Source organism: Balaenoptera borealis (genome assembly GCF_965194805.1).
Source record: "Balaenoptera borealis genome assembly, chromosome: 16".
NCBI classification, from domain to species: domain Eukaryota; kingdom Metazoa; phylum Chordata; class Mammalia; order Artiodactyla; family Balaenopteridae; genus Balaenoptera; species Balaenoptera borealis.
The window spans coordinates 80,578,621-80,601,705 of record NC_138872.1 but is presented as its reverse complement, the minus strand read 5'-3'; the positions used below and the strand labels follow the sequence as shown (position 1 = coordinate 80,601,705).

Genomic DNA, 23,085 nt, shown 5'->3' with positions numbered 1-23,085 from the left:
GGACAGACTTTAGAGCTGGAAATGGCCCGCTTTTCAGGAAAATAAAGCTGAGGAGCTCTTTCTTCTTCTCTTTCCTGCTGTGACCTTGGGTCAAGTGGCCTGTTTTCTCAGCAGGACCTGGTAACCTCACTAATCGTGAAAGGAGCCGGTGCAGACGGCCCTGTGGTTTGAGGCTGTAAAAGGGAGGTCTCCCCACGAGCTGCTTAACCTCCTGCGCTCGGGTTTGGGATTAACCACCTCTGATAAAAGCTGCAGGTGTCATCCAGGCCTCGGTTCATCCGAAGCCCAGAGGCTTTTTTGAGAGAAGCCTTGTGTGTAGCCAGAATGCAAGAGTAATACTGACTCCATCACCAGTGGAGTTCGTTACCAGTCTGGTTGAGGAACTGCTGCTACAAAGTGCGCGCTCTAAGCCAGGACCCAGCTGATCAGACTGTGGGTCTTGAACCCCCGTTTCTGATTTTAACCTGACACATACTTGTCCCGCCAGATCCCTGGGTCTCAGCAGTGACATCACTCTTGGTTCTGTTCTCTCTCTAGGTCAGCGCTTGTTTGGGGAGACCATCCTAGGGCTCACCCAAGGCTCCGTCTCCGACCTCCTAGCTCGCCCAAAGCCCTGGCACAAGCTCAGTCTGAAGGGGCGGGAGCCCTTTGTCCGGATGCAGCTGTGGCTGAATGACCCCAACAACGTGGAGAAGCTGATGGACATGAAACGGATGGAAAAGAAAGGTAACTCCCTGCCGCCTGCCCCAGCCAATCGCTTTCTCATTTATAAACACGCTGTTGCTTTTAAAGCCTTTACACCAAGCTGAGGAGGGACATTGATCCATGCCCAAGGGACTGTAAGGCAGGGCAAAGGATTTTTTGATGATCATCCACCGATGAGTACCTAAAAGGACTGGGAAGATTTGTGGCTTTTTCTGCCTGGCAGCCTGAACCCAAAGGCATTTAGCCCTGGGGGGCACTGTGATAATTCCTCAGTCACCCTGGCAACCAGTGTACCTTTTTCTTCTTCAGGAGAATAAGGCCACTTGGTGGTGGCTCCTTTGTTGTCTTTTGTTTTATTGGGTGGGTGGGGTATTAAAACACTTCATCGCACGCGTACCACATGGCAGGGCTTCCACAAAGAGGTGGTTAAAAAATGCGTTTGTAAATAAGAAGTCTCTGGTTCAGAGAAGTTAGCCGCCTCCAGGGAGGTCGCCCAGCCTGGAGAACAGCAGAGCAAATTCCTGCCAGGACAGACCTCTCTCTTGCTGTTACGTTAGTCTCTGGGGCTGTAGAGGATACGACCTCCTAGAGAGCTAAGAGCAGCTCTCTTCTCCAGACACATCCCGAGCCCTCTCAAATGCTGAGCAGCGTTCTGCTACAGGTTACAGCACAGGAGAAACCCTGAGGGATTTCCTTGGTGGCAGGAAGTGACACCTGCTCTGTGTCCTGGTTTGCACTGCACATGCCGCCCCTCGTCAGTGAGTCCTCCCCTTGGAGGGGACAGTCCTGGGTCACCTTTAGTGCTGCGAGCTTACCCGGGGGCTGCTGAATCCCTTAGATGTGGGAGAGCGGGCACCAGCTGCTGGTCTGGCCGTAGGAAGCCGTGACCGCCCCCCGTCCTCAGCCTCTGCAGGGGACCTCACCAAAGAGTGGGCGTCACACCCACCCGTGTGACTGTGCCCGGCCCCACGCCCAGCGCACCCGAGCCGGGGGCGGGTGGAGCCCAGGCTCGAACCCTCTGAATTCACACCAGGGGCGTGTGCGGCTCACCTCCAGCCCGGCATCGCTGTCCTCACCCAACCAGGGAAAGGGCTGGGCTCCGAGAGGGAGGGAGAGTCTCTGGTCTAGAGACTTGTAGGTTCAAAGTGCCTCCTATTTGCAGACACTGTGCTGCGACTTCGCTCAGCCCACATAACTCCATCCAGTAGAGATGTTATTATCCAGGAAAAATGAGGCTCTGGCATCATGAAACTTACCTGACTTCAGGTTGGCATAAGCAGGAATCCAAACGTGGGCTGTTAGGCTTCACAGCCAGTGCTCTCAGATACGCATGTGTTCTGCTGCCCTGGGCCGAGTGCCTGCCACGCCGGGACCACGTGCCCAGGCAGCGGCTGCCACGCCAGCCGGGGCCCTTCCGGGGGGCTCCTGCCCTGCCCGCCCTCAGACTGCAGACCGAGGCTCTGACACAGGCCGCAGCCGTGGGCAGCTGCAGGCACTGCTGCAGGCTCCAGAGGCCCAAAACTTTCTGACTTTTTATCATGGGAAATTTCAGACATAAAAGCAGAGAGAATGGTATCGTGAACCCAATACCTCCATCACAGACTTTCAACAAGAGCCCACCCCAAGCGGTTTTAAAGCTGCGTGCGCTCTGTCAGAAGGCATCCCTCCCGAAGGCCACCTCCTGTGCACGGGCCCTGGCCCGACCACTCCCTGGGGTGCTTCTCCTGGGCCAGTAGAAAAGGACCTCAGCCTCCACAAATAGATCTCTGGGGGCTTCCTAGGCCTCCACTCCCTCCTGCACAGGCTCTGGGCGCCATCTTGTGTCACAGAAGAGTTCTGTCTCGCTGGGGCCCAGGCCCCTCCTCACATCCCAAAGTCCCTGAGCAGCTGCAGGCCCCCTGTCAACTCTCGCCAGTAGGGGTGCTCGCTAACCAGCCCCAGCGGGAGGCCAAGGCATCTGACCCCTCAGACACGACAGCGGGTGACCCAGGGCACAGCACTTCCTGTGATTTCCATAGACGATCGGTCACCCGCCCAACGCGAGGGGGCTGGCTGGACAGACCAGGCTCATTTCTTTCTAGCCTCTTGACTCTTCACCACATTCATTTTAGGGGGAGAAGATCTGCTTCTCAGTTATGTCTGAGTTCTAATCATAAAATGGCACGTTACGTAACTCCCTAGCCTAAGTTTCAGCGTCTGTAAAATGAAGGTAATACTTTTTCTGGTTGTAAGGATTAGAATGTACCTAGTATAACAACCAGCACATATAGGCGCTCACGAAATGAGAGTTATTAAAATAATTTGTATCCCTTTAAAATAGATGAAAATAAGCTTTGCCCCCAGTCTAGCCTAGATTAAAAATTCTGCACCAGGCAATCCAGACTGTAGGCTTCCCATGTACGCTGCACTTCCTCCTCTTCCGTAAAAGCTTTTGCTTCTTCTCCCTTCAGCGCACATCTTTTATTGTTCTCCTTTCTTTCATTCTTGTAAATCTCTTTCTCTACCCTAGTCCGCCCTCTGCTTTCTGTTCCCTTCATGAGATAGCGCGCGCGCACACACACACGCACGTGCGCGCGCGCACACACACACACGCACACGCGCACACACACACCCACACACACACACCCACACACACACATGCAGCCTCAGCTAGCTCGGGGGCTGGGCTCCCCTCCCTGGAGGCTACAGATGGACCCTGATAGTCTTCTGTGACATTTGAGACCCACGTGTCAGTGCTGCTGAAGTGTGTCTCCCTGGCTTCCCTCGGCTCCCGTGGACACAGCCCCGGGCCCCGCTCCCATGCCGTGGCGGGGCGGGGCGGAGGCGGGGAGGGGGGCTGGCCACCAGCCGGCTGGGCAGGCAGTGCTGCCCCGAACAGACTTAGGTCAGCCTCTCAGTTCGGTCACTTACTAGCTGTGTGACCTCAGGTGAACCACTGAACCTCTCTAGGCTCCAGTTTTTCCACCTGTAAGTAGGAGTGATACTGGTCTGTCTCCCGTAGGGTAACTGTGAGGACCGGATGACAGATGTTTGCTGCTGCTGCTGCTGACAGATAGATACTGCTCTTACTGCCCCGTGCCGTTTGAATTAAATAACACTGCTTCTCAACTTTCATCAGTTTTCAGAAGTTTTAAGGAATTTTCAGACCGTATTCCAAATTAGTTCACTAGAATGACCTCTATGGATGATTCGTTTGCTCAAGAAGTCCAGATGGTTTTTAAGTTGAAGCGTAGTTGGTGATTAATGACACGTAACAACAGAAAGGAGCGGACGAAGCACACGTAGCACTGGGAGAGCAAATATCTCCCAGGAATCACCCCCCATTTACCTCGCAGCCCACGCAGCACATCCCCAGGTGACAGTCGCGCCTGAGCCCCTGAGCCCTGTCTCAGCCCGCTCCCCACCGCTCCTCCTAACCCTTATTCCACAGTCAAAAGACACGTGAACAGCACACGTCCTCCCCTCGCGCCAGCTGCTGTGCCTTCCGGGCCGCGCATTTCCTGACCTCTGAGCCCTGCTCTGGCCGCTCCTCCCCTCCTGGGTTAGGAGCCTCCTCCAAGCTCGGTCCAGCAGGGTTTCTCGAAGCCCCTTCTCATCTCCGTCCGCCAACCTCCTGCTCACTGTCTACGTTTTCTCAAGACTGTGGCCCCTGGATCAGCGCCTTCCTCCACGCCCATGTCCTGCCTCATCCAGGGGAATTTTAAGCCCCATCTGACCTGTCCAGCACCCAGGCCTCAAGTTCTTTGACCTCCTCAACCCTTGATTCTCCAAATTGCATCCTCGCCCACAACTACTCTACCTCTCAAAGCCTGAGTTCAGGTCCCCCGTCACTGACCACATTTCCCTGTCCGTCCACCTTTCCACGTTTCTCCGTTCATCCCAGCTGACCCCAGATGGCTCCAGAGCCTGGATATCCCCTCCCAGGCTTTCCCCCAGCAGTTTGCCCTCTGCTGCCCTTCTCTGCTTCCCCAGAACACCACCCCCTGCCCCGATCCCCGCTTTGGTACTCTCTGGCCATGATACTCTATCGCACACCTTTTCATTCCTCATCCCCCTGCAAATCCCAGCCTTGGGTTAGCGCCCTGCCCGTCTTCTTCACCCAACCTCCTTGGCGTCTGGGACCTACACGGGTCGGTGCCGCCTCAGATTTGTATCTCCGGTTTCAGTAGGGTCCTCTGTGCTTCTCCCCACCCCCGCCATCACCCCCTCCATCCCCACCACCATTTCTCACCGACCTCTCTCAAGACTCCATTTCCATCTCTTCAGATCACCCCTCCTCCTGCCTTCCTACTTCATAAAGAAAACCAAGGCTGTCAACTCTCCCCACCTCAGTCCCTATAAACGTGTCTGTATGTCCACCCACCCCACCCTTCCCCCCCACTCCTACTCCTGTATTCAGGACCCACCTCATGCACCTCCGGTGGCCGTCTCCTCCCTCACCTGTAGCCCCAGCTCTCTCTGTCTTCTCCCCCATCAGCTTGGAAACATCAGCTCTCTCTCATCTTTAAAGGGCCACCCTCGACCTGGGACTTCCCTTCTAGAAGCCATCCTGTCTCTCACGTTTCTTTTACAGTTAGGCTTCTTAGAATAGTAACTCCTGCCCACTACCTCCACTTTCTCACCTCCTGTTCACTATTAAATCCACTGCGGTCTGGCTTCTGCTCCCACAGCTCCGCTCTATCTGCTCACCGAGGCCTCCAGTTACCTCCTAATGTCTAAGCACCCAGGACATCCTGGGTGCTTGTTGGACCTTCCTTTCTGCAGCACTGACGCAGGGACCCTCACTCCTCACTCATCCCTTCCTCACACCACTGTCTCCTGGTTTGCCTCCCGTCTCTGGATCCTTCACAGCTGCTGCTTCCTGGGGTATCCTCTGCATGTGGGTGTTTTCCAGGATTCCATTCTCGGCCCTCCTCTTTTTCATCAAGGTCGCTGACTTAACTACAGGTTCTGTTCTAGTGGTTCCAAGTTCCTCTCTCTAGCCCGGACCATTCTTCTGAGCTTAACACCTGTCTTTCAAACTGCCTACAGAACATCTCGACGTGGGTGACCCAGAGACCCCTCAAACTCCACGTTTCCAAGACGAACCATCATCTTCTCCCTTTAGTCTGCTCCTTCTGTGATACCCAGCCCAATGACACCAGCACCCAGCTCACCTCCCACGCCTGAGACCAGGGGGCCGTCCTCAGCGCCGCTCACTCTGGTCCCTCGCTGCGTCAGCCACTACGTCTGTCAGTTCCACGCCTCACAGCTCCACCATCTGTCTGCTTTGCTCCAGCCCCATCACCACTGCCTTAGTGCAGATCTTTATTCTTCTTTCCTCCCAACTGAGCTTCTTCCTTTCAGTCCTTCCCACTCCACCCTCCGAGCTGTCGCCAAGGCAGCCTTTCAGAAGCAGAGAGCTGATCACATCATTCCCTTCATTAGAATCTTTTCGTCTCTTCCCACTGCTTTCTAGGTAATACCTACGTCCAAACTTGTGGCCTACCCTGGCCGCCCGTCTCTCCACCTTTAGGTCCGACAACTCCAGCACACCCCACCCCCCATGTGCACGCGCGCGCGCACACACACACACACACACACAAACACACTTTGACCGTGCTGTTTCGTGCCTCTGTGTCTCTGCACCCACTATTCCCGCTTTCTGGAGCAGCTTCCTACCATCTTCTACTTCGCTGCCTAGTTTTTCTGGTTAATCCCTTTGTCCTTCAAGATTCAGTTTAATCATCACGTCTCCCAGGAAGCCTCCCCGGCCCCCTCCCCAGGCTGAGCTGAGTACTCTCCCTCAGCGCCCGCCTCCGTGGCACCCCACGCTTGCCTCCCGTATCACACCTTACTGGGGCCACCTATCTGTATACTTCTCTGTGTCCCCACTAAACCGTGGGTCGTGCAGGGACAGACGGGGACCTCACGTCACGACAGAGCAGGGCCTCGATGAGCGTGTGTTGGGTTTCAGAATGGTTCTGGTCCAGGTGTTTTGAGATGCTCTCGGAAGAGCAGGGGGCTGCCACGGTCCACACAACAATGTCTGGGAGCAGAGGGCGTACCGCGTAGCGTCGGGGCCGGGGCCGGGGCCGGGGCCGGGGCGGGTCTCCCCGCGGCGCCTGCACCTCAGTCTGACTCCTCTCCCTCCCTCAGCCTACATGAAGCGGCGGCACAGCTCGGTCAGCGACAGCCAGCCCTGCGAGCCCCCCTCCGCTGGCATCGACTACAGCCAGGGCGCCAGCCCCCAGCCCCAGCACCAGCTGAAGAAACCCCGAGTGGTGCTGGCTCCCGAAGAGAAGGAAGCTCTGAAACGAGCGTATCAGCAAAAGCCATACCCGTCACCAAAAACCATCGAAGAACTCGCCACCCAGCTCAACTTGAAAACCAGCACTGTCATCAACTGGTTCCACAATTACAGGTACGGCCCTGCTCTCGCCCAGTAAGTCAGCTACAGTTTAGAGAGCGCGCGTTCAGCCCTCGGGAAGAGGCCGACGGGTACTGCAGAGACTGGCCGTTCACCGTGCACAAGGACGATGTGCTGGGGACTGAGAACTTGGGGTTTGGTCAGTTAATTGGCTTCTTATTCGTATTGGCGTTTTAAACCCCAAAGACGTAGGGTCATATAGTTAGAGACCAGAAAAAAAATCTCTCAGGGCTATCATTTAGAAAGGGAGAGTGTAGTCATTCATGGTTCCACAGTAGTGACCGTGTATTTGGTGATTTTTTTAATGCTTTCTCAGGGTCTTTTACAGTATTGTTTTCCAAATTAGTTTGATTAGTTTTGTAATTAAATCAAGTAGTGTAAGACCCTTTCTTCTGGGAAAGTCATGAGTTAATGAAGATTTATTGAGCATCTACTAGGTCTACAGACACTGAGCTATGTGTTTTAACCAGCACTGTATCACTTGATCCTCACAACTGTGTAAGAGATATAGTTTTTTCCACATTTTGTAGATGAAAACATAAAGCGCAGAGGGGTTAAATAACTTACCTGAGGAGGGAAGGGCCCGGTGCTCTCCTCTAGAACAAAGGACTGGGGTAAAACGTTGGGATTAGATAATGGAGATCCACTGACAGATAATGAATTGTCGATCACCGCTATAACCAAGACTCCCTACTGCTAGAAACCAAGAATTCTCAGTGGCCTGATGGAAATTCCTGCCTGTTTAATGCCTTGTACTCGGCCATCTCGATCGCTAGTTCCCATCAAAACATCATTTTCTCTAGGGCTCGGCAGAACTGGGGTAGGTGCTCCTGGTTATACCAAGGTGACAAGTACACATGTATAACCAGTGCAGGTGGAGCCCTCATGGTTCCTCACCTCAAATAAGTGGCAGGCAACATAAGATCACAGACAGTCAGGGGCTAGAGGGAGGAGTTGTGTCTCAAACTGGGGCCTGCCTCATCGGATAGGCTCTGCTGGAGCTTCTGACAGGGCACAATTGTTCCCAGGATCTGAACAAATTGGAAAATTTTTAACTATTAGATGGGAGCCAAAATAATACCTTTATTGCTGATGAAGGCTACGTTAGCAGATGTAGCTTAGTGTGAGAGCCAAACAGACTTGCTCCCTGACCCTGAAAACCAGGCCAGTTTATCCATCATGGCACCACTGGCCCCGGCAGGCCTCCCCATGTGTAGGCTGGCTCTCAAGAAGACAAAGTACATGAGCTGAGCCCGGCTAGCTTATTCATCCTACATTTACCAATCAGATGAAAACAGAGGCAGAGTGAGGTCAGCAGTTACAATAATGGAGAGCTCCCTCTGCACGGAAGGAAACCTCCAAAGTAGTAAACTAAAGTGCAGTGAAGGCTAGTGAATGGAAACGTGGGCAGAAGTTCACCAGAGCCTCTCCTTGCCAGGTGTCACACAATCCTCCTTTCACTTTCTAGACACAAAGGTGCATTTGAATGTGTACTTTTGAGTCTTCTGCAAGTTACGTCCATTTTAATGCAAGAATCACAACCCTGGACAGGGGTGCCGGAAGCTGTAGATTGCTGAGTATCTGGGTAAAGGTGCTACCAGTCGCACAAAACATCTCCAAAGCCATTTCCCCTGGCCCTGCTGGGGCCACCTTTTTTTTTTTCCAGATCCCCCTACAGGCCTCAGTTGAGTGGCAGTCACTGCCTCCTGGCCAGGGCATGCACTCTCCACGTTTCCCAGCTGGCCTCCTGACCACCATAGTACTGCCATCACATGATGGTCAGCTGGTCATTGTGGAGATGCCTCACTTGAGCATTTAAGCAAATTCAACTATAAAGAGAGAAGGGGGAGATGGGAAGAACAGCAGTAGAACCTCAAAAGCTAGTCATGAGCTCAGGTCCAGACCTAGAGTAGATGGATGTGCAATAAATGCCTTCTGTCAAACGTACTCCACAACAAAGCAGGCTGGTAAGTCACGTGGGATAACCGAGGGCAGAGATGAGTTTCACCTGCGGAGATCTGGATGACTATCCTGGAAGAGGTATGATACGGCAGGGTCTTGAAAGAAGAACTGAACTAGAGAAGAATTTTATAAGCCACAAAATAGGTTGGATGAGAAGCGGCACCAGGTCATTCAGAACTGGCATAAAGCCCAAAGAATTGAAGTCCCTTGCCTAAGGTCACCCAAAGGAAAAGTGCAGAGCAGAGATTCCAGCTGAGCGAGCACTCTCTCCATGGCTTTAGCTCTTCCCTTAAATGCTTAGTCCAGACCAGCTTACCTGGTACGTCTCACAGAGCTTCACACAAGGACGAGCACACAGTAGCACTCAGCACACATGCACTGAGCGTGTTTTAATTCCTAAGCGAGAGGGCAGTTTCTTAGGTTCTTTCCACAGGAGTTAAACAGAAGTTGATTTATTTTTTACTGCGCCACTGGAACCCTTAGTAATGTTTGGGGTCGATTTTTGCCCCCATCAAAAAAATAAAATAAAACTTTACTTCCTCTTACCCTTTCACCCTAAGGAAATTAGAAGTATTCTAGGGTGACCACTTACCCAGGAGTTTCAGAACAACATAGCACAGGACACCTGGTCTCCTGGAGAAGAACAGGTCCATTAGAAGAAACTCTCCCAAGCCCTAAAAGCCGTGGCATCCTGTCAGCCTTGCATGACTTGTCTGAAAACCAGATTTGCTTCTGGGACCTGATCTTTCTAGACCAGAAGATAATCTTCCTCAGGGACATGGAGACAAACCTAGGCTAAGAAGGATGACGTCTCGTATCTGCTGAGCATATAACATGTGCCAGGCACTGAGCCAAGAGCTTTGTAGATGTTATCTCATCACTTCCTCTGATGAGCAGTCGAATTCAGTGCTTGCTGCCAGCCCCGTTTTACAGAGAAAGGTTATTATACACGTTAGCCGAGCCAGTGAGGGTGGCAGCCTGGATCCCAGGCCCTGGGCATGAAGTTGTCCCTTTCTTCCCTCAGCCTTTCTGTCTCAGCCTCAGTGCTTATAACGGGGACTTTGTCGTTGAAAAGGCAGCTAGATGGTAAGAACAGAAGAATAGTTCCTTTTTTTTTTTCTTTTACTTTTTTTTTTGTCTACTTTGTGTCCTATAGTATACATTAATATTTAATTGTAACATCTCTGCAAGGAAGACACTATTCTCCATATTTTTCTGCTAAGAAAACTGAAGCTCATAAAGGTTAAGGAACTTGCCCAAGTTGCCCGGCTAGTGAGTGACCAGCCAGATTTCAAACCCAGGTTTGCCTGGTTCCAAAAAGCCTGTTCACCAAGCCGGGCCAGGCTGCCCCTGAGACTCAGAGTTAGTCCAGGGTGGGCCTGTGGCCTGGATGGGACCAAACCCTCAGCTGCCCGTCTAGCCTCCCACCTCCGTAACCAGGGTGGAATGGGATTGGGTGTTCATCCCAACGGGCATTTCTGGCTGCCAAAGGGCTTAAAAGCCAGCAAAGAGCAGGTTCGCCCTCCCAGCAAAGTGCCCAGGAAGCTGTTTATGGGAGCTGCCATTTCACGGGCTCCCAAGGTAGCCCCAGGGAAGGAGGAAAGTCTTCCGTTATCCCTGGGAACTTCTGGGGGGCTTCAGGATCTCACCCGGGTAGCTCTGGCTCAGGAAGCATCTTCAGGACAAGGGTCAGAGCTCACCCTATGTGTGGAGCAAAAAACCATGTAGCAGATAACCATGACCAGAGTTCTGATATACTGGACTCAACTACAGCCGGATTCTCCCTGGCCCCAGCCTCCCTACGTCCAGCACAGGACCTGGCATAGTGTGGGTTCTCAAAAAATGTTAACCTTTATTGAGTTATATGCACTGTAGAAAATATCTTCGTGTGTGCCTAACCCCAGGGATTTCTGCAGGCCCAGTTTCTGCAGGACACTGGGCTTGGTGCTCCTTTCCCTGAAGATGCTTTTCCACTAACAGTTGGCTCATGATCAGAGGCTCTTTCAGCTCTTTGGAAGAAACACCTGGGGAGACTTCTGACTGAGCCTAGTACTGTGAGCATGATGGGAAGAGAAATTCCGACACAAAACAAAACAGACTTGACAACAGCCCTGTCATGACATCACGAAGGGCTCCAAAACAGGGAAGGCCAGGGCCCTTCTGTAGCTGTTTCCTTCAGACCCGACAAAACAGTGAAGCACGCTTTCCACCGCAGGCTGAACTCAGCTTGATTAAAACATGCTTGATGTGTTGGAGCACGTTATTTGGTCTCCTTCCTGCTTGATCAGAAATGACCCTTTCCTGCTTTTCTTTTAGAGGAGGGAATTAGTTGAAATACATAATTTGTCAGAATCCCGCCTCAGCCTTGACCAGAGGCCCTGCCTGGCCCGTGGCTCAGAGCGGGACACTGAAGATTTTCACTTTGGGCACCGTCTAGTAATTGGTTCTCTGTCACGAAGTCCAGATGAGGAAGCAGTGGTTATCATTCACGCTCGCCTTCCATGTATGAATGCAGTCGGCCTTTATCACTGTACACCAAGCACCATGCTAGGCCTGGGGTGTGCTAAGAATGGGACCTCGCCATTCACAGCCTGGTTGGAGGTGGAGGAACCGTGCCATTAAATAAGTAACGCTGGCGCTCCATCCTTGTGAAGAGGGGACTGGCATGCCAGCCAAGGGACAGGTTACACAGAGGCACCGGGTTTAGGAAACCGCGGGGTCTCTGCTGGCTCCTGGCTGGGAAGGGTGGGGCGGCTTTATAGAAGGGCCGCCGGGGAGCGGGCCCTGCTCCGCTCTGGGGCCCGTAGCGGCCTCAACGGCTGTCCGGCGGGTGGCAGTGTGAGATGCGGTGCGGTGGACGGAGAGAGGGCGTCGGGGCGGAGATGGCAGGAGGCTCAGGCCGCAAGGGAAGGGGCGCAGAGCGCCCATGCGCGGCGGCCCCCTCATGGCGCCCCCCTGCTTGTGTCTCGTAGGTCTCGGATCCGCAGAGAACTGTTTATTGAGGAGATTCAGGCCGGGAGCCAGGGCCAGGCCGGGGCCAGCGACTCGCCGTCGGCCCGGAGCGGCCGGGCAGCGCCCAGCTCGGAGGGCGACAGCTGCGACGGCGTGGAGGCCGCCGAGGGCCCGGGCACCGCGGACGCCGAAGAGTCGGGCGGCCCCGCGGCCGCCGCCAAGTCTCAGGGAGGGCCGGCCGAGGCGGCCGCGGCCCCGGAGGAGCGGGAGGAGGCGCCGCGGCCGGCGGAGAAGGCGGAGCCGCCGCCCTCGGGGGCCCCGGCCCCGGACGCCGCCACCGACGAGAGCCGGCCCCGGGCGCCGCCACCGCCGCCGCCGCCGCCGCCCGAGGGCCCCGCGGACGGCCCGGGGCCCGTGCCAAACCCCGCCGCCGCCGCGCCCGCGGCCGGGGAGGACGCCGCTACCTCAGCCGCCCCGCCGGGGGAGGGCCCGTGCAGGGCCCGGGACGGCGCCGACAGGAGTTCCGCTTTGCCAAGCACCAGCGCGCCCGCGGCCGCCCGCAGGCCCAGCTCGCTGCAGAGCCTCTTCGGCCTCCCGGAGGCGGCGGGCGCCAGGGACTCGCGAGACAACCCCTTGAGGAAGAAGAAGGCCGCGAACTTGAACAGCATAATCCACCGCCTGGAGAAGGCCGCCAGCCGGGAGGAGCCCATCGAATGGGAGTTCTGAGAGGGCGCCGCCCGCCCGTCCCGCCGAGCCGGGCCGAGTCTGGCCGAGCCGGGCCACGCCTGACCGGGCAGGGCCGAGTCGGGCCGAGCTGGGCCTAGTCGAGCCGAGCTGGGCCGAGTCTGGCCGAGTTTGGCCGAGCCGGGCCGGGCAGGAGGGGGGGCGCCGACTCCGCGGCCTGGACCGTGTTGCGCACTTAACCGCCCTGCGGGCCACAGGGCAAAATCGCCATAGGCCAAGGTGCATATAGAAAACAAAGGAGCATTAAGCCCAATCTATGTCGTGTTTTCAAGGAAGAAAACGGAAATGTGTAGTCGAGCTTTTTTGTACCCTGAAGTGTTTTTTTAATTGCCCTAAGTGATTTCCACAGGTTCTGGAATAACTCTTACAGCTTTGCCTTGCGCCCTCCTCTTTCGTGTGGGCTTTAAAAAAAAAAAAAAAAAAAAATCAAACCCACATATTAAAAGGGGGCTTTTTATCTGCCATCTAATGGCTTCAGAGCGATAATACACTATTATCTTCTTAAACCAGGAAAAAAAGGGGGGGGGGATTTTTCAGAAAAATTTAAAAAGAAAGTTTTTGTAGCTGTTCAGTTGCCACTAAGAGATTGCACAGTCAAACCGACTCTAAACACACTAGTTTGGATTCCTAAATATTTTCAAGCAAAGAATCTTCTCCTTTGAAACTTTGAATTAAAGTAAAACACATTTACTTCACATATTTTTTAACAAAAAGAAAAGTCACATCAGGAAACTATCTGATTTTGTGGTAGCTGACGTAGTGTCTTCTTGTACGTGAATAGAATCCTGACATGTAGTGCACATTGATCCATAGCTTTAACTGACTCTGGGCTTTTGCTGACCAGGGTTCGTTTAATACACTCCATTCTAGGCCAAATCAGGACAAAAAGAAAAGATCCGAATCTAGGTATTTTATAATCTGCTTTTTAACCTCTAACCGCAGAGCACGCTGATCAGACCTCATATGTCGGAGGTGTAGGAGACAAGTTAGAACTGTAGCATGTACCCGTTCATTTTGTTTAATTTATGGTGTCTTACGTCTGTGTTAGTGCGTCTTGCACACATACGAGCGTTGAAAGAAAGGAGGAAAGAGTAGGCCGCGAAGGTCGCCGCAGGCAGATCTGGGGCCACACAGGGCCCCTCGTAGGCAGCAGTCTTTCCACGACACAGAAGGCACCGCACCTCACACCACTCTCCCGGGCACCTGATGGACTGAGCCCCACCAGGGGACGCCGCTCCCTGGGCCTGGGCAGGGCTCGCGCGCGCACGCGCTCTCTCTCTCGCTCGCTCTCTCTCCCTCTCTCTTTCTCTCTCTCTCTCTCTCTCTCTCTCTCTCTCCCTCCTTTTCTTCCCACCACAAGCACTGATGACTGTTGACGTCGTGGGAAGCCTCCTTCCTTCCCTGCAGAAGAGAGAACGTGGCAGTCTGGGCTCGGCTCCCACCCCCGTAGAGATGGCCCAAACTCACACCAAAACGCTGATGCTCTTCACATCCAGACCAGACCATTGGCCCTCCATTCATTTTGCCTCTTGGAACGTTCTTTTATGCACAGTTTAGGGCAGTCTAAGTACAAATCAAAAGTCTAACTTGTCTCTGATTCCTCCTGTCGTCTATGTGTATATGCGTGAGAACAGAGGTGGATGAGAGTGTGCGTGTGTGCGTGTGTGCAATTTTATACGTCTGTGTATTTTCTTAAGTACCTGTGCACACATAGAGTGCATTACTGCCACCTTTTTTCAATAAGCTGTTTTATCAGTTATGGCTTCTACAAGTTTGCTAATTTAGACTCCTTTATTGCCATATCTTTAAACTAACAATAGATGATTTCGGTATATATATATATTTTTTTTTGCTTATTTATAGGTGCTGTATTTTATTATCTGATTGTTAGGAAGGGATGAGAGGGGCAAATATTCTTTAGAGGGATAGACTGCCGGCAGTATTGGGTATAATTTACAAGATGTAGTTGTCATACTGTATATTACTGATTGAAACCTTTTTGACCGTATTGTGTATCATTGAAACCTTTGTCTTAGGTCAACATCTTTGGATGACATTTTAATGGTGCATTCATTATTTCTAAGTTTAATTAATATTACCTTTTTTTGATTTGGGGGGGGTGGGAGGGAGTTCTAATTTTAAAGGTATGCTCCCGCTATTACACCTCAGTGTGCTTGTATTAATTAACTTGTAGGACTTTGACTGTAAGATGTGAAACCACATTTCTTGCATGATGTTTTAGAAATTATGTATTTTCATTTACAGTCTTTTAACCTGCAACTGCAGCACTTAGTTCAAGTTTTCACAAGTTTAAGAGTCACTACACTAAAGACAATGCCTTTTCATGAATAAGAAGTTTGCAGAAGGCTCTAGGAGGCTGGGAGGCAGGCCGTTTGTCTTTCGATGGTTGCATATCATCTCTGAACTTGAAATCTGGTTCAGTGAGCAGAGAATTCAACATGGAGGAGCTTAAGGGGAAAACGGATTCACATCTGGCTGAATCCAGGTGCGGTGAGAAGAGCGAGTTTGCATTCGTGACCCTCACAACAGCAGCAGAGCCCCTGACAGTACTGTGGTGTCCTCTCCACGAAAACCTCAAGGAGGAATTTTGTCGTCACGTGTGCTGAATCTCCAAATACCTGATTTTCATTAGAACGAAAAGCAGGGCGTTAACAGGGAATACTAGGGTAGTATTTTCGTTTTAAAGGCATGACTGTTATTTACTAAGGTGTGAAATCTGAGGAAATTGAAAAAGTATAAATCTGTCCATCCTAGTGGCCAAATAGTAACGTCGAAAACAGCCGCTTTGGCTCTTCCAGGCAATTTAGTCATTTTTGTTGTTGGTGGTTGTTTTTTTTTTTTAAACTAGGTTATTGTTGATTTCCATTCTATCTTTTTTGCCAGACTTACATCTGGGTGCTCGATACAATCAGTTGGTTAAATTTTGCTTGCAGTTCCATGTTTGTATTTTTTCCTCTATTTATTTTATTTTATTTTTTTTTGATTGCGATCCCAACCCTATGATCTCTTGTGTTAAGCTGTCACTATAATACTTTTAAGAGCTGCCACTAAATAACAGAAACCTGGGGGGGGGGAGGGGGTGTCCCCCTCCTCTTTGCGCCCCTCATTTTGAGTCCAAGGGTTGATCTTTCATCTTGAGAAGCAATATTCAAGTGCCTTGAACAGCATCCTCTCCGTGGGCTTTACCTTCAGCTGGCTGGCGTTCCAAGCAGTAGCTCCCACAGGCAGCCGACCTCTTCCTCTTTCCGCTCCATCAGTTTAAAAAGCTGATTTGTACCTCTCCCCTGGGGAAAACGGTTTCGTATAAAACACTAACACTTAATTACAAGCTCCATTATACCATTTTAAATGGCTTCTTTTTGTTAATTGAAGGCAGTGTTCATAAGTTAAGGTTTTTGCCGTTACTTAGCTGGCTAAGTGGAGGCTCCGCATACAATCAGTGTTCATGTTCAGCCTCTTGACCCTTGGTTCCTGCCCACATTCTCCTGTGCTGTCTGAGGTGGAAGGGGTGTGGGTTCTGTCCCAGCCCTGTGCCCGCTCGCTCCCGCCACCTGGCTCCCAGATGACCTCTTCCCTTGAACTTCTGGATCAGGCAGGGTTGTCTGTGATTTCTGTCTACCAGGCCGCCCTTCTTTAGAAAGGATTACCACAGCCATCTAGCTCTAACTCGGTTTTCCTCAGAGCCTACCTTCCCAAAGAACATCACGACACGAGGTGGCTTACGGTCAGCAGACTGGAGAGAAGTCTCCAGGAAATGCCAGGATCTTGACTTGTATGACTACTCTCAAGCCATGGCCACTACGTCTGGGAAAGTGACCGAGGCAAAAAGATGAGAGTTCATGGCCTCCCTGGGACAGTTTCCCTGAACTTCCAAAGCACAAATGCCTCCCTGCTCATCTCCCTCCTGTGGGCATCTTTGTTTTCCCCCCCATTTACAAGCCACATATGCTGGTTGGTGGTCCAGACCCAGAGTACAACAGAGCTTTGGGTTAAGTGTGCGTCTGTGCTCCCTCTGGCTGTGAGAGACCCTCCCCAGCCAGCCCCAGGCCCAGCCGCCAGCTCCAGGAGGAAGGAAACACCCGAATGCCTCCGTGCCTGGGGCCACATCAGCCCACAGCCCTGAGCAGACCAAGCAGAGGGCAGGTTGTACGCAAGCTCTGGCGTCAGATAACTATCCTCAGATCACCTGGAAGTCGTGCCCTAAGAGGTTGGGACGAGTCACGGGACAGCTCTGTCCGCAGGCAGGTGCCTTTCTGGCTAAAGTTGGCCTGGATTTCTTTGTTCTCCCTGAATTCATGTCCTTACATGCAGGGGTGATCAATGAACTCTATTGACTTTCTATGCAATGTTTTTCATTCCTCTGATTGTAGGAAAACAAACCTCCCTGAAAATAGCAGAGGAGCCAGGGGGAGCATAACGCCCGTCCTTCAGGGATGGGCACAGAGTGAAACAGCGGTGGTGATTTACTAGGTCTTGAACTTGGGGACAGTAGCCTTTGCCTTAAATGCACTATGGCAGGCACCTCTCGACGGGCCTGTGAGAACAAGAGTCTGTCCTTAGCCGTCCCAGGCTGCTCCTCTCTGAGGCCAGTAAGCCAGCTGCGTGGGGGAGATGGAGCAGGGAGAGGTCCTGGCGAGCGTGGTGGGCTGGTAGCTGTGCCCCTTCAGCCTGGAGGTTTGGCTCCCTCCTTGGATGTCCTTTGTTGTCACACTCATTTGTCCCCTTCTACCTCACTAACCATGCTCCCACTCGACCTCACCCCCCACCCCTCAGAAACGTGAGGCAAGTGGGATCCGGGAAGAGAAAACCTAGAAGTGTGGCGTCCATGAGTGTATCTTGGCCTGGTGGGCAGGCGGCTTCCCTCTTGTGAGCACAACACGGACAGACAGCTGTTCTCTGTGAGCCACGGGGACTCTCCTCTTGACTTCCACCTGTTCCTGAAGCTCTCACAGCTGTTTCCTTTGCAGGCAGGGGCCGTCTCGGGCCTCAGAGGGCCTTGCCTTTGGCCCGCCTCTGCACTCTGTCCATTCCTACTCAGCTGTTAAGATCCGTCACAGCCATTTCCCTTGCCCTGGGCTGCCCCTCCATGGCCACGTGAGGTCACTTCCCCAGGATTCCCACTTGGCCTCGGGGAGCTCTGTTGTCTCTGGCACTGGGAGGTTATCGTTTCAGCCCCTCTGTGAGACCTCCGTGGGAATCTTCTGAAGGACAGGAGAGAATACGGCCTTCTCCAGCCCTCATGCCCAGTCTTCAGTCACGTGACCCTTTCTTCCCCAAAGAATAGGCCAGTTTCCGCCCCGTGCTGAAGAAAACCAGCTCCCACGGCTGCTGGTTAGGTGAGGTGGCCAGAGTGTTCTGATGGAAAGAATTTGGAAGCGCTTACCGGGAGGGCTGCTGCGGTCTCGTTTGGGCCTTGATGGCGTTAGGGGAGCCTTCGTGACCCCCGAGGCAGAGCTCCTGCCCTAAGTGTCAAGGTGGTGGCCTGGGCCTCCAGCATGATGTCCGTCTGTTTCCCCAGTGCACTGAATGTCGGTCCGGCCAGCACACCTGCTTGCTTAGAGGATGGTCCAGTTTGGCAATGTTAATTCCCATTCCCATCCGTCGCTGCCTTTTGGTAGATGAAAGCTACCGGGAAAAGAAGGGAAAGCAAGTTGCCAATTAAAGTTCCAAAAAGATCAAGGCTTTGAGACCCTTAGAGATGTGCAGAAAACTGAGGCCAGAGCACTCGGGGCTGATAGAGGGGGCAGAGGAAGGGGCATGGGCAGTGCCGAGCTGAGCATAAAATGAGCCCTGCCCTGGAGTCTGCCCTGCCCTAGCAGCCTGGGAGCCTCATCCCTGGTCAGGGAAAAAGAAGGACATGCAATTCCTCCCCCCACCACCACCGTCTGTCCCATCGCAGGAACTGCCCCCACCAGCCCAGGCCCTGCTACCACCCCTTCCGTCACCACCTTCCCTCCAAAGAGACTGTGTCCACGCTGTCCGTGGCATCCTCCCCATTTTCATTTTTGGATGAAGTGACATTTAGCTTTAACAAGACATTTCCAAAGCGCCTAGTCTCCTCCAAAATGCTAATTTTAAAAGTTGGGCATTGTAGGTGAAGGACCTTAAAAAAAAAAAAGGCGAGTGAGAGAAAGACATTAGGCTAGGCATAAATGTACACTTCCCCATCCCCGCTATTCAACATTTAAAATAGCTTTGAGTTGCTTTTCATGGATCATTTTAGCTTATCCAATAGTGTAGAGTCTGTGTTACTGTAATTTCTGTAGCGTTTAGGCTTTCATTTCTACCACAAAATATGCTATATGCTATGTATCAAGCTTTCTGTGATCAGAAAGGAAAGGTGCCTTATATCCCAATGTCATGGCTACATCCCTATGGAAAATAATCAGAAGCACAGTGTGTACGGAAGCATTGGGACTTCCGTTGGTGAAACCAGACACCAGTCAGCAAGATGCATTGAAGTGGCACGGGGCTGCTTTTGTTTTCTGGTTCCCTTTTTTCTCCTTTTTTCATTTTCCTTTTTTTTTTCTTTTCTCTTTTTTTTTTTTTTTTTTTTTTTTGCCTAGTTTGCTTTAAACAGAAAGCACTTAAATAGATGACTATGTGTAAAAGCTCTGTGCAATAGAAATCATTTTTCTTCATTTTTAAGATGTAACGTATTGCACACCAAATGAACTCAAAGTAAGCTTTAGACCAGGACGATTCAGGTTGTGGAGGAGTAGGACGAGTTTGTTCACTGTAGTTCCGTGTGTTCATGAACTGAAGGGAAAACAGGCCTCCCCAGCACCCCCCCACCCCCATCTCAGCTTGCCTCTTGCTGACCGCCAAGCTAGGCGTGTAGGGCCCACGGGTACCCACCAGAACTTCTGGCTGGGTGGCAGGGCGGGTGGAGGGGGTCTGTGACTCAGCAGCTGAGAACCTTCTCCAGTGTGAGACCACAGCTCTGCCTTCCAGCACTTAACCTTTTCTTGTTGAGATGGATTGACTGCTACTGACCCGCCAGCGTGCGTGAGGATAATTATAAAAGGATGTTTCCTTGAGAAAAAAAAAATTATTTCTAGCCTCTTCTATTTATTATTAGGTTAATCCTTTAAGTACTTATCAGGAGTATATTGTTATTTTGTGTCGTTGTTGTTGTCATAAATGCTTTTTGCTATCACTCCAGTGGTGACCGTCTTCTGCCTCCTGCCCTCCCCCGCCCCAAAGAACCCAAGGGTCTGGAGATGCGGAGGGGGGGTGGGAGGTGGGAGGGGGAGGGGGGCCAGCGGGGGCTTCTCCAGCAGAATCAGACGTCTGTCTCCAGGGCTGCCACCCAAACACTGGTGGTCTCTACACGTCTAACTTTTCAAAATGAGAGAGTTGCTGAACAAAAAAAAAATGTACCAATGTAAGGAAAGGACACTCGCGTGAGGAGCTATAGAGGAGACTTAGAAAAAGCAAAGCTCAGTTCCCCAAAGCCTCCTAGAGCCTCTGGTCAGACTTCTGGTTTCATGGCGTTTCAGGAGCCCCGGGCAGAGCGGGTGCGGCGGCCTGGTCGAGCCTGACTTCCGGTGACAGAGGTTTCCGGGCAAGGCTCACGTGGGCTGACAGGTTTCGGTTGGCTCTCGTTTCTGTTGTTGTTGTTTTCCTTGCCTGCAAAGTTGGTCAGAACCTTCTTGAGGAGCAACTGTGTTTCTTAGTCCGGCTGCGGCTTAAGGACCCGCCCCAGGGGGGTGGGGTGGAGTCCCTTATCCCCCTTCACGTGGTCAAGTGTGGAGGAAGTTTGGACCAGGGGCACAGCTTTCTGTGGCTAGAGGCACAGCCAACAAGACACCCAGTTACTTGCTCATCGGGTGTTGGGGTGCAGTGGGACTGGTGGTGGAGGCCAAGGTGGGGCTCCCAAAGGGCCCACCGACCGCCGACTCACTCTCCGTGCCACGACTTTTCCCTCCTCTGACATCATTTGGGGTCCTGATTCTGTCCTTGTCTCTGAAAGAAAGCCCTCTGATGAAATAACGGCCCCCATCCCTCCCCTGCCAAAGGGTTTTCATTTCCCTCCAAGTAGTCTATGCATTTCTCTCTCTCTCTCTCTCTCTCTCTCTCTCTCTCTCTCTCACTTTCAAACCGTTTTCTGCCTCCTTGGGAAAACGGGCATCTCATGTCCCACTCTCTGAGACCCCCTCAGAAAATGCTGTGCATTTTGGAGGCATGAGGATTCGTTCAAAATTCCGAAAGCATTTGCGGATAGCTTGTTATAAAAGTGGGAAAAAGCAAAAGAAAAGGCGGTGTCCCCCATGTCCCTTTCCACTGAGTAAGACCTAGCTCTTTGCGATTGTGCAATAAACTACTTGCCATGAGAGCGGGTGGCCACGCTCCTGCCCAGACTACTAACTAACACAGCACAGGACGGCCGGCCGCACGGCGGGCCTCTTCCAGATGACTCCTAATAAGCTCAGCTTCCCCCCTGCACCCCGTGTCTTGTGGTGTCTTACATTTTAGCAGTATTTTATATTTTCTGTAACGCACTAAGTCTTAGATGTTTTTAGAGCTCATCTGTTCATACTCACAATCACAGACTTTTATTTTTTAAATCCTCACAATGACCCAATTGACCAAAAAACAAACAAAAAAAAACACAAAACACCATCATTTTTGTACAAATAGCTTTGAGAAAAGTCTTTGTTGTGTTGCTGTGAGCCATCTCTAGTAACATTTTATTTCTGCTATTTGTTTTCGACACGGTAAGTCAAAAGTTGATCCGCCTGGCGTGGGGGTGGGGGGAGGCACCCGTCGGCCCCTGGGCGTTGTCCCTTCTGTCTTCGGTTAGCCATACGCTGTTTGTTCTCAGCACTGTACAACGGTCCCTATATGATATGGAGAAGCAATATCACTGTATGAAACTCACACCATGTATTATTATTATTCACTAGCACCCTAGGTGTGATCATTGAAGTAAATATCTTTTATACAAACACAAGAACGTGTGGGTCGTTTTTATTTAAAGGGCTCTGGCCTGAGGAGGAGCAGCAAACACTTTCATTTTGGGTCCAAAGGGCACCTCGAGAATTGCCTTCCCGTGCTTCCTGGGGCGTGTGGCGTCGGGGCAGGTGTCGGCAGGAACCTGGGCCGGGGGTAGGATGGATGCGTGGAGATCTGGGGACCAGCAGGCCCTGCTGTCCTCAGGTCTCCGTCTGGGCACACGGTACGTGCTCCGTAAGGGCCTGCATCCCTGCTTGCTGTTATGTCGCCCTTACCGTTCGGGTACCTTTGAAGGGCTGGCCCTCCTGGCATCCGCCTCCTTGTCTGTGAAATGGGGGCACCATCGCGAGTCTCACAGGCCTGTGAGGACCAGGAATGGCGGGCGACCGTGTAGGGTGTGGCGCCGGCGGCCTGGCCTCAGCCTGCTCCTTGGGGTCTCTTGCTTTGTCCCTGACTCCTGTGATGTGAAGAAGGACAAGCTCAGGGCACCTGTGAATGCAGGCGAATGGCTGGGAAGAGGAAGGCGGGAACCGTGTCTTGTGGGCTTCCAGAATGATCGGGCTCCTGAGAAAGGGCCTCTCCAGCCAGCGCTCGGGGCTGGAGGTGGGAGAGCCCTGCAGAGTTGGCTGCTATGTGGTCCACGTGCTTGTGACCGAGGAGGCTTCTCGTCTCGAGATTTACAGGATTGGAAAAGAATTGCCATCCTCACCAACGTATGACTGGTGGTGGAGGGTGGGGGAGGGGGTATATTAGTTCCTTGCGCCTTGATGTGTAGGTTTCAGCATGTGAAGCTCCCACACATGATACAGAAGCGTGAGCTAAACGAGACTCCATTTCCCCTCCATAGGAGACCCCAGAGCAGGGAGAGCCTCCCATCAGTGCTAGGGGCTCCCAGCAGCCCCCGTCTCAACCCGTCACTCGGGTGTGGAAGTGTAGCGCTGTCCGCGAATGTCTGCCCACCCACCCTCCATGGGAGAAGTTGGCATAAAACCAGTAAGGCTCTCCCAGTTCGACGCTGAGAAACTTAAACCTTACTGGGAACCTTTTTTGTTTCTAGTTTAGGCACACCCCCACTTTTTAAAGATCCTTTAACGAAATTAAAATATATAATGTAAAAAAATAAAAGCACTTAGCACAAACTCTTTTTACCCAGAAGATCTCCCCAAGGGCTTTTGCTGTGAGATTTAATTAAGCAGAACTGCAGTTGCACATGGTTTTGCAGGGCTGACTCTTGTTTTTGTAAACGGCCAGCTCCAGAGGCAGAAAAACGAGCAAGATTTCACGCTCTGACTGCAGTCGGGTGCTGTCCCCACGCAGGCAGAACGTTCAGCCTC

At 52.2% G+C, this 23,085-nt stretch overlaps 1 protein-coding gene across 16 annotated transcripts in view; it reads left to right on the top strand.

Moving 5' to 3' along the window:
• Positions 1 to 23,085, top strand: part of CUX1 (cut like homeobox 1) — a 368,426-nt gene that overhangs the window by 329,958 nt on the left and 15,383 nt on the right. For 12 of the 16 annotated variants that reach the window (XM_082361258.1, XM_082361257.1, XM_082361270.1 and 9 more), the window contains 3 exons: positions 538 to 726; positions 6,844 to 7,108; positions 12,049 to 21,752. The exons of the other annotated variants lie outside the window; for them this stretch is intronic. In XM_082361258.1, coding sequence (XP_082217384.1) covers positions 538 to 726; positions 6,844 to 7,108; positions 12,049 to 12,754 — 1,160 coding nt within the window. In that variant the 3' untranslated portion in view covers positions 12,755 to 21,752. Of the gene's footprint in view, positions 1 to 537; positions 727 to 6,843; positions 7,109 to 12,048; positions 21,753 to 23,085 lie in introns of those variants that run through there. 16 annotated transcript variants of the gene reach the window in all.